This window comes from Brachypodium distachyon, chromosome 4 (genome assembly GCF_000005505.3).
Source record: "Brachypodium distachyon strain Bd21 chromosome 4, Brachypodium_distachyon_v3.0, whole genome shotgun sequence".
Lineage (NCBI taxonomy): Eukaryota > Viridiplantae > Streptophyta > Magnoliopsida > Poales > Poaceae > Brachypodium > Brachypodium distachyon.
In genome coordinates this window covers 37,179,675-37,194,397 of record NC_016134.3, presented here as the reverse complement: position 1 = coordinate 37,194,397, position 14,723 = coordinate 37,179,675, and the positions used below count along the sequence as shown (strand labels likewise).

The following is a 14,723-nucleotide window of genomic DNA, read 5'->3' as shown; positions in this document are numbered from 1 at the left end:
ATCTTATGGTTTCCGATTATATAACTACAAATTAATAAAGTTATTATTGTCAAAGTCATGTCTTAACGATACAAAATATTGATTAGGTAACGTGGCTGGAATTAACCATGCATGACTGTTTTTGAACCTAAGTGTTACACTAATACCATTTTAGAATTTATGTGTGCATTTTTTAAGTTCGTGAACTAAACTATGCATTCATTCCGAGTTTATGCACTAGTGGTGTGTTTTGCTCTTCTTTCTCCTTCACAATCATGTGCGCAGATGCCCATACATTCCTAAGTGTTAAAGTAATTTTATTTTGCGAATAAGTGTTGAAGTAATTTCTCTAGCCTCTTTTCATTAGTTTGGGTTTTTGGTCGAGATAGCTAGCACGTGCATTTCAATATGGTATCAAAACTTTCAAGTTCAAATCCTGGGCAACGCAATATTAAGAAAAACAATATTTGCAGATCTCCAAACAAACCTCACAAATAGGTATGGTGAGTGTTGAATTAAATTGTCTAGCATGTTTTCATTAATTCTGACTTTTGGCTGAGATGGCTAGTGAATGCAATTCAATATTAAGTGTAACATTAAAGAGAGTGTCTCGGCTCAGACACAAATGCAACAAGTTAACCCATAACGAATTTATCCCAACAGATATATGGCTTCGCCCTTCAAAGTTTTACCTAATCATGCTAGGACTATGGGACTAGGATCAGTTCAACAAGGACAAGATCCCCTGCCGACACATTTTTAGAAACGAAGGTCCACCTCAAATATTTTCTGAAGAGAAATTGTTGGAGGCATACTTCTTTTTTCTATAAAGGAAATCTTCTTCACAATTTCACGCAGAAATTCACTTTGGAGTTCAAATGGATTTCTCTCTCTTTCTGCGAATGGATTATCACCTAATCTTAGAATCGCCCTCGTAGGGGTATTACGTGGACGACGGGGGGTGTTCTACGAGACTTTAGGAGGATGCCATGCTGGGGCCCACGCGATATAGTTTTTCGCATTTTCAGTTGTGTTGGTGTTGATCAGCCGATTGCCACTTGTTGTATTTCAAACTGTGAGTAAAATGCGTGAAGTTTTATTTTCCTTGTGCCTGCGCTTGTACGTCCCCTTGTAATCCAAAAAGAGGGGAAGAAGAAAGATGACATAGTTGGCGGCTCTCTGATTTTAATCGCAGAAAAAGATTGGATCGCTATTATTATTCGGGTACGCGATGCTGGCGGGTGGCCCCACTTCATCGTCTTTGACTGCCACTCTGGCCGCAGATGCCCATTCCATCGAGACAGCCCCCATAAACCATACACCCAGACCATGTCGCGGGGCCTACTTGAACAATTGGGCGCACATACACCGGGTTCACGGAGAGCGATCGGTCCGGCGCGCCGGTGGCCTACGGGCTCCATCCAACTCGCGGCCACAGCCTCCTCTGTCTCGCGGCCTCACAAACGCAGACCCCGCGACGCCGCCACGCCACGCCACGACAAGGCCTCGGCCCCTCTCGACCTCGCTTCCTCCGCCTCCCAGGGGCCCGCCGCTGCTTAGGGTTTCGAGGGCCCGCTCCCCTCCGGCCACCGCCGCCGGCGATGCCAGCGCGCCTGTGCAGGTAGCCGCCCCCCGCAGCCCTACCGACCTCCTCTGTCCCCGCGCGCTATGTCGCTTCTACGGAGGAGGAAGCAACAGCAGCCGCCGCCGCCCTCGCCGGGGGATGACAGCAATGGCTCCGACCACGACGAGAAGGATAAGGGCGACAAGGGGAAGAAGCCGGCTCAGCCCTCCTCCTCCTCCTCCGCACCGCCGTCGAAGGAGGCCGGGAGGCGGGTCAAAGCCAAGTGGTCGTGCGTGGACAGCTGCTGCTGGCTGGTGGGGTGCGTGTGCTCGGCCTGGTGGCTGCTGCTCTTCCTTTACAACGCGATGCCGGCGTCGTTCCCGCAGTATGTCACGGAGGCGATCACGGGGCCGCTCCCGGACCCGCCCGGGGTGAAGATGCAGAAGGAGGGGCTGCATGCCAAGCACCCGGTTGTCTTCGTTCCCGGGATCGTCACCGGGGGGCTCGAGCTCTGGGAGGGACATCAGTGCGCTGAGGGTCTCTTCCGCAAGCGCCTCTGGGGCGGCACATTCGGTGACGTGTATAAGAGGTTGCTTTCTTATCTGTTGGGTGATGCATCCATCGCGTGTTCGTTAAGTTACTACTTTGTTTGGTTATTAGTGTCGTTATAGAAATGGACGCTAGGATGCTTTAATAGAAGGAGTCTCATGTTACTCTTTTGGGTGCTTTGTTGTTCATTGAGCTTTTGAGAATTGTTTTGGCGATTTAGACTTTGGGAATTAATTCTATTCCACGGGTAGTCAATCCCTCTTCATGTCAGATGCCTTTTTGTAGAATTTTATTTCTTAATATATCTGAGATGTAGGACTAGAGATTTGTTCCAGCTCTTATGAAATCTGAATTATGCTGTATGATTTCTCAATGGCGGGGTGCTCAATCAAGAACTGGGATTTGGGTGCTCAGTAGAAAGTTGGGATTAATGTTCGTTACTTTTCTCTGTGGTTGTACTGTTATTTTTGGAGGATTAAACTTTTTTTAGGTAATTTGAATTCGATGTGCTTTTGTAAGCTAGTTGCTTCACTATTTATTTTTGTAAGATCTGTGACTATTGTAAGATATTTGAAACGTTGAGGGTGAAAGTCACTTTCATTTGTCTTGAAGTAGATGGTATTTTTGTTGTTAGCAGGGAAGTGGGATTTGAGTGGGCAAGAGGTGCTTTTTAGAGTTGAATGGAGTGCACATCTTGTGAAACTAGACATCACTGTTGAATGGCATGATATATGAGAACAAGAGAAATAAGTACTTTCTAGTTTATATACTTTCAGGTATTTGGAAGAATTTGCAATTTGCATTAAAAGAGGCTTTTGGTGTGATCATGGGCATGCCCTGTAGATTTTAACAGTGGGGTCTTGGTTCTATCTGACTGTTCCATCATTTAAGCATTACTTTTCTGGAGAGGCCTATGTTGCCTACTTTCTGGGAGATTACTGACCTTACTCCTGAACATGCCTGCTGTTCCTTCTAAGCCTTGTGCTAGTTTAGTTATCCATATATAGGAAAGTAGACCACTAATCTTGCACTGAAGTAATTCTCTTTATTTACGTTCATATTCATATTTTGGTTGGGGTGGTAATTTTTCTCTGTTTCTTGCATCTTCTTATATTCTAAAGTGTAATATATAAATAAGCCTCATTTGAACCCTGAAAAGTTGATGTGCTGCGAAAATGGGGAATGTAGCTTTTAGTATTCTGTCTCTTGGTTCAGTTTCATTTCCGGCATTCCCTTGGAAAATTATCAACCCTGTCCAGAGGCTGGTGTACTGTCATGTTATATATGACTAGCACAGTGCCCGTGTTTTCCTACAGAATCGCCAGAAAAGAAAAATTATAGGTAACAACGCCATGATAATTAGACTATGGGCCAGATTAAGAGCCGACGGTAGGAGACTGTGGAAGGGAAGGTTATGGCTTGCTGCTCCAACTCGGGCACTCTAATTTGTCAGGTGTGAGAAAAGAAGGGTTAGGAAGGAGTGAACGGACGACCACCAATTTATAAGTAGGAAAGACATTAAGAGTTCAGCCTTTCTGGTAATTTCCTGTGGGATTAGTTGCTACATAATATGAGGTGTTGTATATACTTTGCTTTAAATACCTGCATTGGAATGTGACCATTTGAATAATTAATATCACATGAAATTTCAGGAGAAGTTTGGGGTTGCATTTTAAAGAAAATATGTTAGTAATGTGGCATATTTGCCATGCCAACCCAGCAGCTGTGAGGAACAGATGTGCTCGAATGCTTGTTATGCACATCTCACCTAGTAGTGTTTATAATAAACGGAACCGGCTCCTGTTACCAGCAACGAAGTTCATAGTATACACATAGAAGGAGGATGCACGCATCTTATGACATAGCTTCAGTCTTGAAACATCCATGGAAAAATAGATTCTATGCTAAGTATAAAAACACAAGAGGCTCCTCAATGGAGTTGTCTTCGGAGTCGGTTTTATTTTCAAGATAGAGGATCCATTTTCATGTGTATGTTGATGTTTAGTTGTATGCAAGATCATGAGATACAAGATTACGAACAAACTGTGTGTTACGGTGTTGTTACTTCATTTGAGATGGTATTACAGCCACCGCTGCTAAGGTTACGCTTTACGCTTTGAGTGAATGTTGTTACTTGTAGACTTTTAGTTTATGTTTACCGACTCATTCTATTGGAAAAGCTTTTGTCTAGAATGGGTGCTCTTCATATTTGGTCTACAAGTTGGCATATTGTCATTGAAGCTCTGTTATTTAGTCTAGAAGTTGGCATATTATTCTATTCCATTCCTTTTGCTAGAGCTTTATTTTTGCATACAGTTGTGCACGATTACATTTGTTGCAGTGGCTCGCTATCTCTTTCTCATTAATCCTCTTGAAACATTTTTAGGCCTTTATGCTGGGTTGAACATATGTCATTGGACAATGAAACTGGATTAGATAAACCAGGAGTAAGAGTTAGGCCGGTCACAGGCCTTGTCGCAGCAGACTATTTTGTCCCAGGATACTTTGTTTGGGCAGTCTTGATTGCCAATTTAGCTCGTATTGGATATGAAGAGAAGAACATGTACATGGCTGCGTATGATTGGAGGTTATCTTTCCAGAATACTGAGGTAACTTTTTTTATGCCCTTGTGTGAAGAATGACATAGAGGCCCTGACCCTTAGCTATGTGTTTTCTCAGTGCGTAAATGCTACTGATATAGGATGATCCGTCATGTTTCTAATGTAAACCACCATCTGCAGGTCCGTGATCAAACGTTGAGCAGAATAAAGAGTAACATTGAACTCCTGGTAGCGACTAATGGTGGAAATAGGGTTGTGGTGATCCCACATTCCATGGGAGTTCTCTATTTTCTTCATTTTATGAAGTGGGTGGAAGCACCTCCTCCCATGGGCGGTGGTGGTGGACCTGATTGGTGTGCGAAGCACATCAAAACTGTAGCAAATATTGGCGGACCTTTCTTAGGAGTTCCCAAGGCTGTAGCTGGGCTTTTCTCGTCTGAGGCCAAAGATGTTGCTGTTGCAAGGTAACTGAAGTTAAAAGTTTTGTAGCTGATGTTTAATTTGCTTAGTAAAATCATGTTATTTTATAATGCAGTTGTTTATACGATTTGTTTGAGATTATTCATAGGAAATAATTCAACACATATTTATCTAATATGTTTGGTAACATACAACACTCATATGTTTAATGTTACTCTGAGTAATGTCAGTTGGCTGCTAGTATTGGTCGTTTCAATTATTCCGAGTGTTGCTGATAGTTACAAACTTTAACATTGCACACACTTTAAAACAGTTGCAAGCACAGGTCTAAGCAACTCGCTGTTTTGTTAGTGTACTCGTCATCTAAAACGGACACTGAAAATAATCGTGGCACATGTCTTGTATTTGCACACATATTTGTCATGTGTATTACAATCGTATTAATACCAGCACTCCAAGTGTAGAACTGTAGATTGTATGTATGTTCTTCATTGAAATTCCAGCCAAATGGCCATGATCCCAATTACGAATTTTCTACCATAGGGCCGTCTGTTAGTGATACAACACTAACATCACTTGCAAACAAAATTTAAGTTCTAAGCTTATGTTCTCTCGTGGGATTACTGCTTTGATAATTGCACCATCGAAGGTATTAGCATGGCCATAATTCAGGGCTGAAGTGTAAATGGTTACTGTTAAGAGTATGCACTTTTTCTAATTTCACTTGAAACATAAATTTGCTTCTGTGGTTGGTACAGTATCCTGGCATGCTTCTCTTTGTTTGTTCATAAGAAAATTACCCTTCCTTTCATTCATATACAGAGCTATTGCGCCAGAAGTGTTAGACTCTGATTTTCTTGGACTTCAGACCTTGCGCCACTTGATGCGTATGACCCGTACATGGGATTCAACCATGTCAATGATCCCTAAAGGCGGCGACACTATCTGGGGGGGTCTGGATTGGTCTCCAGAAGATGGTTTTGAGTGTAAAGCTAAGAAGCAAAAAACCAATGATTCTGAGGTTTCCAAGGATGTTGCTGGGAGGCCTGTCGAAGTTCATCGAGAGCCTGTGAACTACGGAAGACTGGTGTCTTTTGGAAAAGATGTAGCAGAAGCTCCACCTTCGGATATTGAGCAGATAGAATTCCGTGTGAGTATTCAGAAGCATACTATCAGCTCTTTAGTTATATTTGCAAATCGGTTTTTTTATAGGTCTGTGTTATTGTCTTGTGTTACTTGTCACTGCCTTTAACAGTTTGCATTATTCTTCCTGTCTTAGAAATTTTGATGTAATATGTATTCATTTGGTTAGTTGCACGGTTATTTTGTTAAACTCCTTCAGCATTCATTCCAGTGAAAATCTTTAACAAAATGATTATGATTCCTGCGGAAAATACAAAATGCAGTTGAAATCTTCATTCCAGCTGCAAATCTTTAGAAAAATGATAATCATTCCAGTTTCACCGTTATTTTGTGTAACTCTTTCAGCATTCATTCCGGTGAAGATCTTTTGCTACTTGTCAGCATTCATTTTGTTAGTTGCACCGTTGTTTGTGTTAAGAAATTATCATTCTGCTAAACTCCTTCACCATAACAATGTTGCATTATGGTCGATATTATTGTCTGAAACTGTAGGTGGTTCATCATTCCAGTGAAACTCTCTTCTTAATGATTATCATTCTTTATTCCATTATGGTCGACATTGTTGGCTCAACAGGTATCTGGCATGTGTTTGTCAGTAGAATCAAACATTATTTTGTATATACTGTTCTCTTGGTCACTTGTTTGCCTTGGTACCATTTGAGAAATGTCGAGCTCAAAGATGATTCTCTCTTTGCCGTCCTGTGTATACAAAAGGCACAACGAACTATCTGTAGAATGTCATCTTTGCTTTAAGATATATGGTTTTGTCTTGTAGTCTTCACTGTAAAAGGACTCACGAATTCTTGATGCCAGAGCAAAACCTTATTATCCTCATTTCAGGATGCTGTGAAAGGCAATAACATTGCCCATTCAAACACATCATGTGGGGATGTATGGACAGAGTATCACGAATTAGGCTGGGGTGGAGTGAAGGCAGTTGCAGACTACAAAGTTTACACTGCCAGCTCTATCATAGATCTTCTTCGCTTTGTTGCTCCAAGGATGATGCAGCGTGGTAGTGTTCATTTCTCATATGGAATTGCTGATAACTTGGATGATCCAAAATATGATCACTACAAGTATTGGTCAAACCCCTTGGAGACAAAGTAAGAGCCTTTTTGCCAGTATTCTCATTCTAATTCAGTTTTCTACACTAGACAAATTCAAGAAAACATGTTTTCTCTGGGTTTTATCCATCTGCTGCACTTCAATCCCTGCATGCAAAGAAACCCTGCACATTTTGTCTGTTTTTTCCTCGTATCTCCACATTTCGAATTTCGAATTTCCTTATTTTTGTTTTTGTATGCTACCTCACAACCTTTTCAATTGCAGACTACCAAATGCACCTGAAATGGAAATATTTTCAATGTATGGAGTAGGCATTCCTACTGAAAGAGCATATGTCTATAAGTTAGCCCCACAGGCGGAGTGCTACATACCCTTTCAGATAGATGCCTCCGCTGAGGGTGGGGATGAGTGCTTGAAAGGTGGTGTCTACTTGGCTGATGGTGACGAGACTGTTCCAGTTCTTAGTGCGGGTTATATGTGTGCCAAAGGATGGCGAGGAAAAACTCGCTTCAACCCTTCTGGCAGCAAGACTTATGTCCGAGAATATAGTCATTCTCCACCCTCAAATCTCCTCGAAGGCAGGGGCACACAGAGTGGGGCACACGTTGATATCATGGGGAACTTTGCTTTGATGGAGGATATTATCAGGATTGCTGCTGGGGCGACCGGCGAGGAATTAGGTGGTGATCAGGTGTACTCTGGTATATTCAAATGGTCAGAAAAGATCAATCTGAAATTATAACATGTCTAGTAGGAAATCATGTGATTTACTTACAAGGAGGCAGATTTCTCTAGTTGAATTATTAATTTTGGTTTGATAATGTAATGTGTTTTCCTCACACCTTATTGCAATATTCTGGTCCGGCATTGTATATTAAAAATGTATAGAAGTACGTCCGTTACATTTGCATTCTATGATACTTTCCTTTGTGATGAGAATTGAGAAGAAATATTGTGAAAATCATTTGTACATCAGTTATAACAAATCATTTGTTCACCAAGGCAGATTTTCTCTCTTTAGCTTGGCATATGTCAGGCCTAAGTTTTTTTCCTTAGCTGAGGCCGTAACTATAGCGACGATCTAGTGTACAGTGTACATGGCTTTTTAATTTAATATTACATCTTCCCATTCTAAATTATTGTTGATTTAGTTCATATTTGAAAGAAAAACAACTTAGGATCGGAGGTAATACCATGAAAGTTTGCTCTTCTTCCAAGCAAACACAGACCAAGCGCAAGTGATCAAACGCATTCTGACCACTTATGAGAGATGCATCGGCCAGCTGCTAAGCCCGGCCAAATGCTCCATCTTCTTTGAGAGAAATGTCTCGCACCAGAACAGTGTGATTGTCGCTACGATCTTGGGAGTTAGTCAAGTCACTTTTGAGGAAAAGTATCTTGGGCTCCCTGTCCCGGATGGTGCTGTGAAGAACGGAAAATTCGTGTCTATCAAAGAGAAGGCCGCCAAGAGATTAGATGACTGGTCTGAGAAATATCTTTTGGCTGGAGGGAAGGAGGTTCTTATTATATCGGCCATCCAAGCCCTCCCTTCCTATGCGATGAGTGTGTTCAAATTTCCTAAGAATATCTGCGAGTACCTGGAACATTTGACAAGGAACTTCTGATGGGGAGACGAAGAAAACAAACGTAAGATCCATTGGTCTGGCTAGAACAAACTCCTCAGACCGAAGATGAAGGGCGGTATGGGCTTCAAGGATATGTTCCTCTTCAACCAGGCCTTACTTGCAAAGCAAGCTTGGCGGCTCCTGGACAAGCCGGATAGTTTCTGCGCTCGTGTGATCAAGACCAGATATTTCCCCCACGGTAACCTCCTCGATACAGACTTCATTAAATCCCCTTCACAGGTTTGGCAAGGTATAATGCATGGCCTGGAGTTACTAAAAAAGGGCTACGTGTGGCGCATTGGCAATGGGAAGTCTTTGGATATTTGGAGACATAATTGGCTGCCTGGGGGGATCTCCGTATTACTAGGAAAGCCTGCAATACCAGGCTTCGGAAAGTTGCAGATCTTGTTTCTCCGAATTCCAATAATTGGAACGAACCGCTGATTAGGCAGATATTCTACCCCCATGATGCTGAAGCCATCCTGCAAATTAAAATCCCGACGGACGGCAGTGACGATGTCCTGTCATCGTACCCAGAGAAGCTTGGGAATTTCAGTGTCAAGTCGGCCTATCGTTTGGCCACGGGTGAATGTTCTGAAGACATGTCCGGCAGCTCAAGCTCTGATCCGGCTGGCCATCGTAAGCTCTGGAATGTGATCTAGAAGGCAAATGTCCCTCCCAAAATCAAAATCTTCGCTTGGAAACTGGCCACCAACTCGCTGGGTGTCCAAGAGCTGCGCAGCCGGCGTCTGAAGAAAGTGAACCCCCTCTGCTCCCTTTGTGGAACCGAAGTGGAATCTTCTTATCATGCTGTCATGGCCTGCCCGAAGGCCCTTGCTCTCCGCCAGCGTATGAGGGATGACTGGAAGCTACCTCCTGAAGACAAGCTTTGCCAGGTTCGGACTGATTGGGTGCTTGTCATCCTGGACTCAGCCGATGCTGTCACTCGCCAACGCCTCTTATTCCTCTGGTGGCGTGCGTGGTTCCTCCGTAATGACATCGTCTTCGGATTGGGAACGGCAACTGTGGAAGATTCAGCTCGCTTCATCCGAAGCTATTCGCTGGCAATGGAGAATATTAAGGGTGGTGATGCGGCTCTTCTCGGGTGCTTTGGCGAAGCCGGCATCTCAAAGCTCCCTTTGGAGGCCACGCGTGCTCCCGCGACAGCTCTCGCCACTCCGGATGCTCCCACTTGCAGGCCATGTAATTGGTCCCCGGTGCTAAGCGGCTGCTGAAACTCAACTGCGATGCCTGCTTCCTGGAACAGTCTGGTGATGCGTGGTGGGAAGCTGCTCTCCGTGATGGCGACGGTGCGGTCGTCGCGTCGGCGTGGGGCCGCCTCCCGCCCTGCTCCTCGGCCCTGGAGGCGGAAGCAGCGGCGTGCGTCCAGGGAATTACATCCCTGTGCTGTGACAGATTAACCAGTATCCACCTGGAAACGGACTGCAAAACTCTCGCGAACTCTCTATGTTCGGGCGAGACTGACAGATCCCCTATCTGTTTCATCACCAGGGAGATCGGGGGCCTGCTGCGCGGCTTCAACAATTTCAACACTAGCTGGGTGAAACAGGACGGTAATAGCCTTGTGCACGGCATTGCGCAGTACGCTAAGGAAAGTGAGTCCTCTAGCGTTTTGCTTCACGCTTTGCCTGATCCTTGTATACAGCTAATTGCTAAACCTTGTAACCAGGCGTCTTTGCCACATTAATGGAATTTCGTTCCTTCAAAAAAAAAATACCATGAAAGGAACAAAACGTGGCAAGGGCTACACAACAACCTGTGTCTGCCCGAGTGCCCGCTCGATCGGGCGCGGCGGTCTGCGCCGCTGTAGTTTCGCGCTCATTCGCGAAAGCCGCGCGATACGTGGCGGCCTCCTGGCGACCCACCACCAGCACGCCGATCAATTCAGTGGTCCGCGCCGGCCGCGCTCGTGTGTGCGGGCGGTCGCGCATTCATATGCATGGACGAGGATGGACCTCGCCGCGTGACTCAAGAAGGCAACGGGGCCCCAAAATCGAAAACCCGCGGGTTTTTACTCCATTAGGTGACGGGTTTGGGTCAAATTTAATCCCGCGGGTTTGTAAATAGGTATAAATAGAAACCCAGCGGGTTTCACGGGTTTAGACCCGGGACAACACTACCCGAACCCGGTACCCGATGAAACCCGCGAAGATTTCAATACAACCCATATAAGTGGCCCAATCCAGCCCATATGTGTACCCCAAACCCTACCTATATATTTATTGTCCCTAACCCTAAATCCCCACCCAAATTCCCCATTCTCCATGTACAACCGCCAGCCTCAGCTCCTCGTATGCGTGTTTGTGTGAACTTGTATGAGATCATCGTCTATTTTGTATGAACTTGTATGAGATCATAGTCTATTTTGTGTGAACTTGTATGAGGTCGTCGAACTATATGCTGATGTCTTATTAAATGATGTTGTCATGTTGCTGTTATTATGTGTGAATGGTACTGAAAATCGTTTTTTTTTAATGTTGCTGCTACTATTTTGCCTGTGTAGAAAACAGGTTCGGGTTCCCCGACGGGGACGGGTCTGGGAAATTTTTGAAACCTATGACCGGGAACGAGTATGGGGACGGGTTTGGGTCCAGGGTCGCGGAGACGAGTTTGGGCAGCCACTACCCGACGGGTTTCGTCCCTGTTGCCATCTAGACGCGTGACGCCGTGTGTCGGTGGGATGACCCCGGATAGGGTCATGACGACACGCTCTAGCCGAGATGACGAGAGCAAAGCCGGCATGGTCAAGTATGCCGGCATCATAAAGCCAAACTAACGCTAAGCCGGCATACCGAGTGTGTGCAGGATAAGGACGAGCCTTTTGATCTCAGCTAGCGCCGAGATCTCTCAACGGTCTTATCCTGACCACGCGGTGCAAAATAAAGCAGCGTTATCATTACCACGGGAAAAGCAGTCGCCGCTTACGTAGCGGTGCCAGGCGACTGCACAAAAGAAACACCGAAAGAGAATCTCTGACGAGAGACGGCAGAGGATAGCGGTACTTGTTGTAGGATGCCAGGAAAAGTAAAGTTGTCTTGTCCCCTGCGGTGCCACCCGAAGGGAACCAAGCCGCGTGTCCGGCGGGGCCCAAGGAAGGTGACGTTGGTACTCGGCCCGCATGTCAGTGTGACCTGGGCGCAGTGAAGCCGTGCCCGCGGAGTGAAAAGGATCAAGCACTTAGGTATTTAGGATTTTCTCCTTCTTCTTCTTGTTCTTGTTCTTGTTCTTCTTCTTGTTCTTCTTCTTCCTCAAGAACACAGCTCAAGGAACGCCATCGTAAGAGCTTGACTATCTCGGCTAATACAACAAAACAGAAGTAGGAGTCTTACCTCGACAAAAGGGTTCCAAACCTGAGTAAATCCGTGTGTGCTTGCGTGTTTGTACGTGTTTTTCTTCGCGTCCTCCCTCCTCCGAATCCTCCGTCGGTTTCAAGTTAATCTATTTGGGTCTGCGTGGTTTGGGAGGACTCCGGCCGTGGCCCCGATGGACCCGTGCACCGCGCGCTCGTTCCCCCCTAGCTTCGCCCACGAAAAGCGGAAAGGAACGCGGCATCCTATGCTCGGGGCTAGCGCCTAGTTGCCCCGTCCGCGTCTGGCGCTCGGCTCCGGCTACAACCACCGAGCGATCGACTGGGTCACGCGTGCCGTAGTTTAGTTGCCGGCCGGCTGCCCTTCACCGGGCGAGCACACACCGACCTGTGTCCGTGTCAACATTAAGGCATTAACCAACGGTTTGCAGTTTGCTGCCTTGCCTCGCCTGCCTGCGACTCGACTGACTGACAGCCTGCCTGTTTCTTTATTGCCTCTGCAGTACGTACTTCATGGGGAACTGCCTGTCAATTCAACAGACCGTGACCTGACCTGGATTCACGTTGACGATACGACGGATCAAAAACTTTTTCGTCTCGATTCGGTGGTGTATCAACTGTTGGCAGCATTGATCACGATGCTGTCAATGCAACACTACATACATGCATCTCTGAACTCTGAAGACAATAATATGTTTAGTCTCTGTTTACGGTCGTCAGGGGCGTCGTTTTCCGGAAGTTTCCTATGGTTCTAGGTACATGTTATGTATCTCTCCTCTCTCTTTCTTCTGGCGGGCGAGTGCAAGGTTAGCAGAAATGGAGTGTGTTACAGGTAGGTATAACTAGCAACATACTACGCGCTACCACTGTCACTCTCATGCGCGGACATCCGGTCCAGATCATGTGCGAGCATGCAGATCAGCCGTCGGTGTCGCCCGCTAGATGCATGCCTGTGCTTGGAATCATCTTCTGCATTTCCATTCAATCAGTACCACGTACGTCCATCGAGATGATCGAAAAAACAAATACAATTAATTGTGTACGTCAAGCTAGATATCTAAAGAGTTCAACACGTCTTTTTATCAAGGAATATCCAGCTCTGCAATGCCGAATCATGCACTCCATAGTTCCCATATTTCCCCAATCGTTCAGATTAAAAAATTGCATACGCACTGCCGTGTTGCTAAGACATGCACCGCCACGAGTAGACACGAATTGTTTCCCTCATGCCGTACGTCCCCTAAGGCTTAGTAGATCGATCCGGCAAGCGAAGACGTGTTCAGACTCTCAGTGTCCTGCATTTTCATGGCACGCCGTGCTGTACAGACTGAAGATTATTCGAGCTCTGTTATTGTTCGGTTTGGAGTTTACGATGCGATCGAGCTAGCTGCTTGCACGGTTGCGCCTTCCACGAAACTGAGATGCAAACACTCTTTTTTTTCACATTATTTTTACATATAAAATATAAGTATTTTTTCCCCGTATCATATCGCATTTCACGTGACAAGTTTATAGATCACGGAACCAATCGAAAAGCATGTACTGGACCCCCAGTTCAAGAGCTCGTATATATGTTTCTTTACAAAACGTCACAGTTAATTCCCATCTGCAAATGGCACACCCGTTATCACCAACTCACCATCATTCTCGACCATGAAAGAGAAATGCTTCAGGTAGAAGCTAGAGTAAATCTATCCAAAGGTCTGGATCAGGCCCATTTGCTGTTCAGAAGTTCGCACGTAAAAAGAATGTTTTTTCTTTCATGACAAGAATGTGTAACAATGAAGACAACGATCGATGCTCATGGAATATTGGTCGGCGGAGCCTTATCTACTCCGATGTGTCATCCAATTAGCTGGGGATCTCACAGCGGTTGGTAGATAGCATCAGCACATTCAGCCTAATCGTGCATGGAGGCATCTGTTCGATGTATTTATTTTTGGTTCGGTGTGCAATTGTGCATATAGAATTGCAATCTCGCAAGACAAGATAGTGCGTGGGTTGTGCTTGAGAGAATTATGTGCATGTGCCGATATGAAAGTTGGGCCCACTATCCAGTATTTTTTCGGGGGCAAAGAAGTTGAGTTTTATTATGCCGCCAGAGTAGACCGTTGTGGGGACTTTTTTGTTTTCCCCTTTGTATATTTTTTTCGAATTAATATCAAGAGGTGCTTACCTTTTGAACAATTTGTATCCCAAAACTATAACTCTTGAAATTTTATCACTTAACACATAGTATCGTACTAATTTGTATCAGACAACCTGTAATCTAGCATCAAGCTGGCTAACAATAGTTCTGACCATTGGGCCCCACATGTCAGCCTCATTAGCATCAAAGTGGTCTGTTTTATGCTGCACGTCTTCTTCTTCCTCCTCCCATTGCTAATGTCTCGTCGTCTCGAAGACATCCTGACTCTCACAAGACTCTTTTCCCTACTCTTCGACGTCAGCGTCATCGCCGCCGGGCCCTAGATATTTACTCTGTA

The 14,723-nt window shown here is 45.1% G+C and overlaps 1 protein-coding gene across 1 annotated transcript; it reads left to right on the top strand.

Annotated features, from left to right (window-relative positions):
• The first annotated feature begins 1,424 nt into the window (after nucleotides 1-1,424).
• On the top strand, nucleotides 1,425-8,285 carry LOC100835274 (phospholipid:diacylglycerol acyltransferase 1). Its single transcript, XM_003578146.4, has 6 exons — nucleotides 1,425-2,132; nucleotides 4,479-4,701; nucleotides 4,834-5,117; nucleotides 5,896-6,223; nucleotides 7,057-7,322; nucleotides 7,549-8,285. Exons 1-6 carry the CDS (start codon nucleotides 1,648-1,650, stop codon nucleotides 8,024-8,026), a joined length of 2,064 nt encoding a protein of 687 aa, XP_003578194.1. The 5' UTR covers nucleotides 1,425-1,647; the 3' UTR covers nucleotides 8,027-8,285.
• Nucleotides 8,286-14,723: the final 6,438 nt, after the last annotated feature.

Bases quoted from the DNA above. Each gene is read 5' to 3' on its own strand.
- LOC100835274 (XM_003578146.4), top strand. From the start codon at position 1,648: ATGTCGCTTCTACGGAGGAGGAAGCAACAGCAGCCGCCGCCGCCCTCG. The intron at 2,133-4,478 runs GTTGCTTTCTTA...AAACATTTTTAG, and splicing joins TTCGGTGACGTGTATAAGAG to GCCTTTATGCTGGGTTGAAC. The intron at 7,323-7,548 runs GTAAGAGCCTTT...TTTCAATTGCAG, and splicing joins TCAAACCCCTTGGAGACAAA to ACTACCAAATGCACCTGAAA.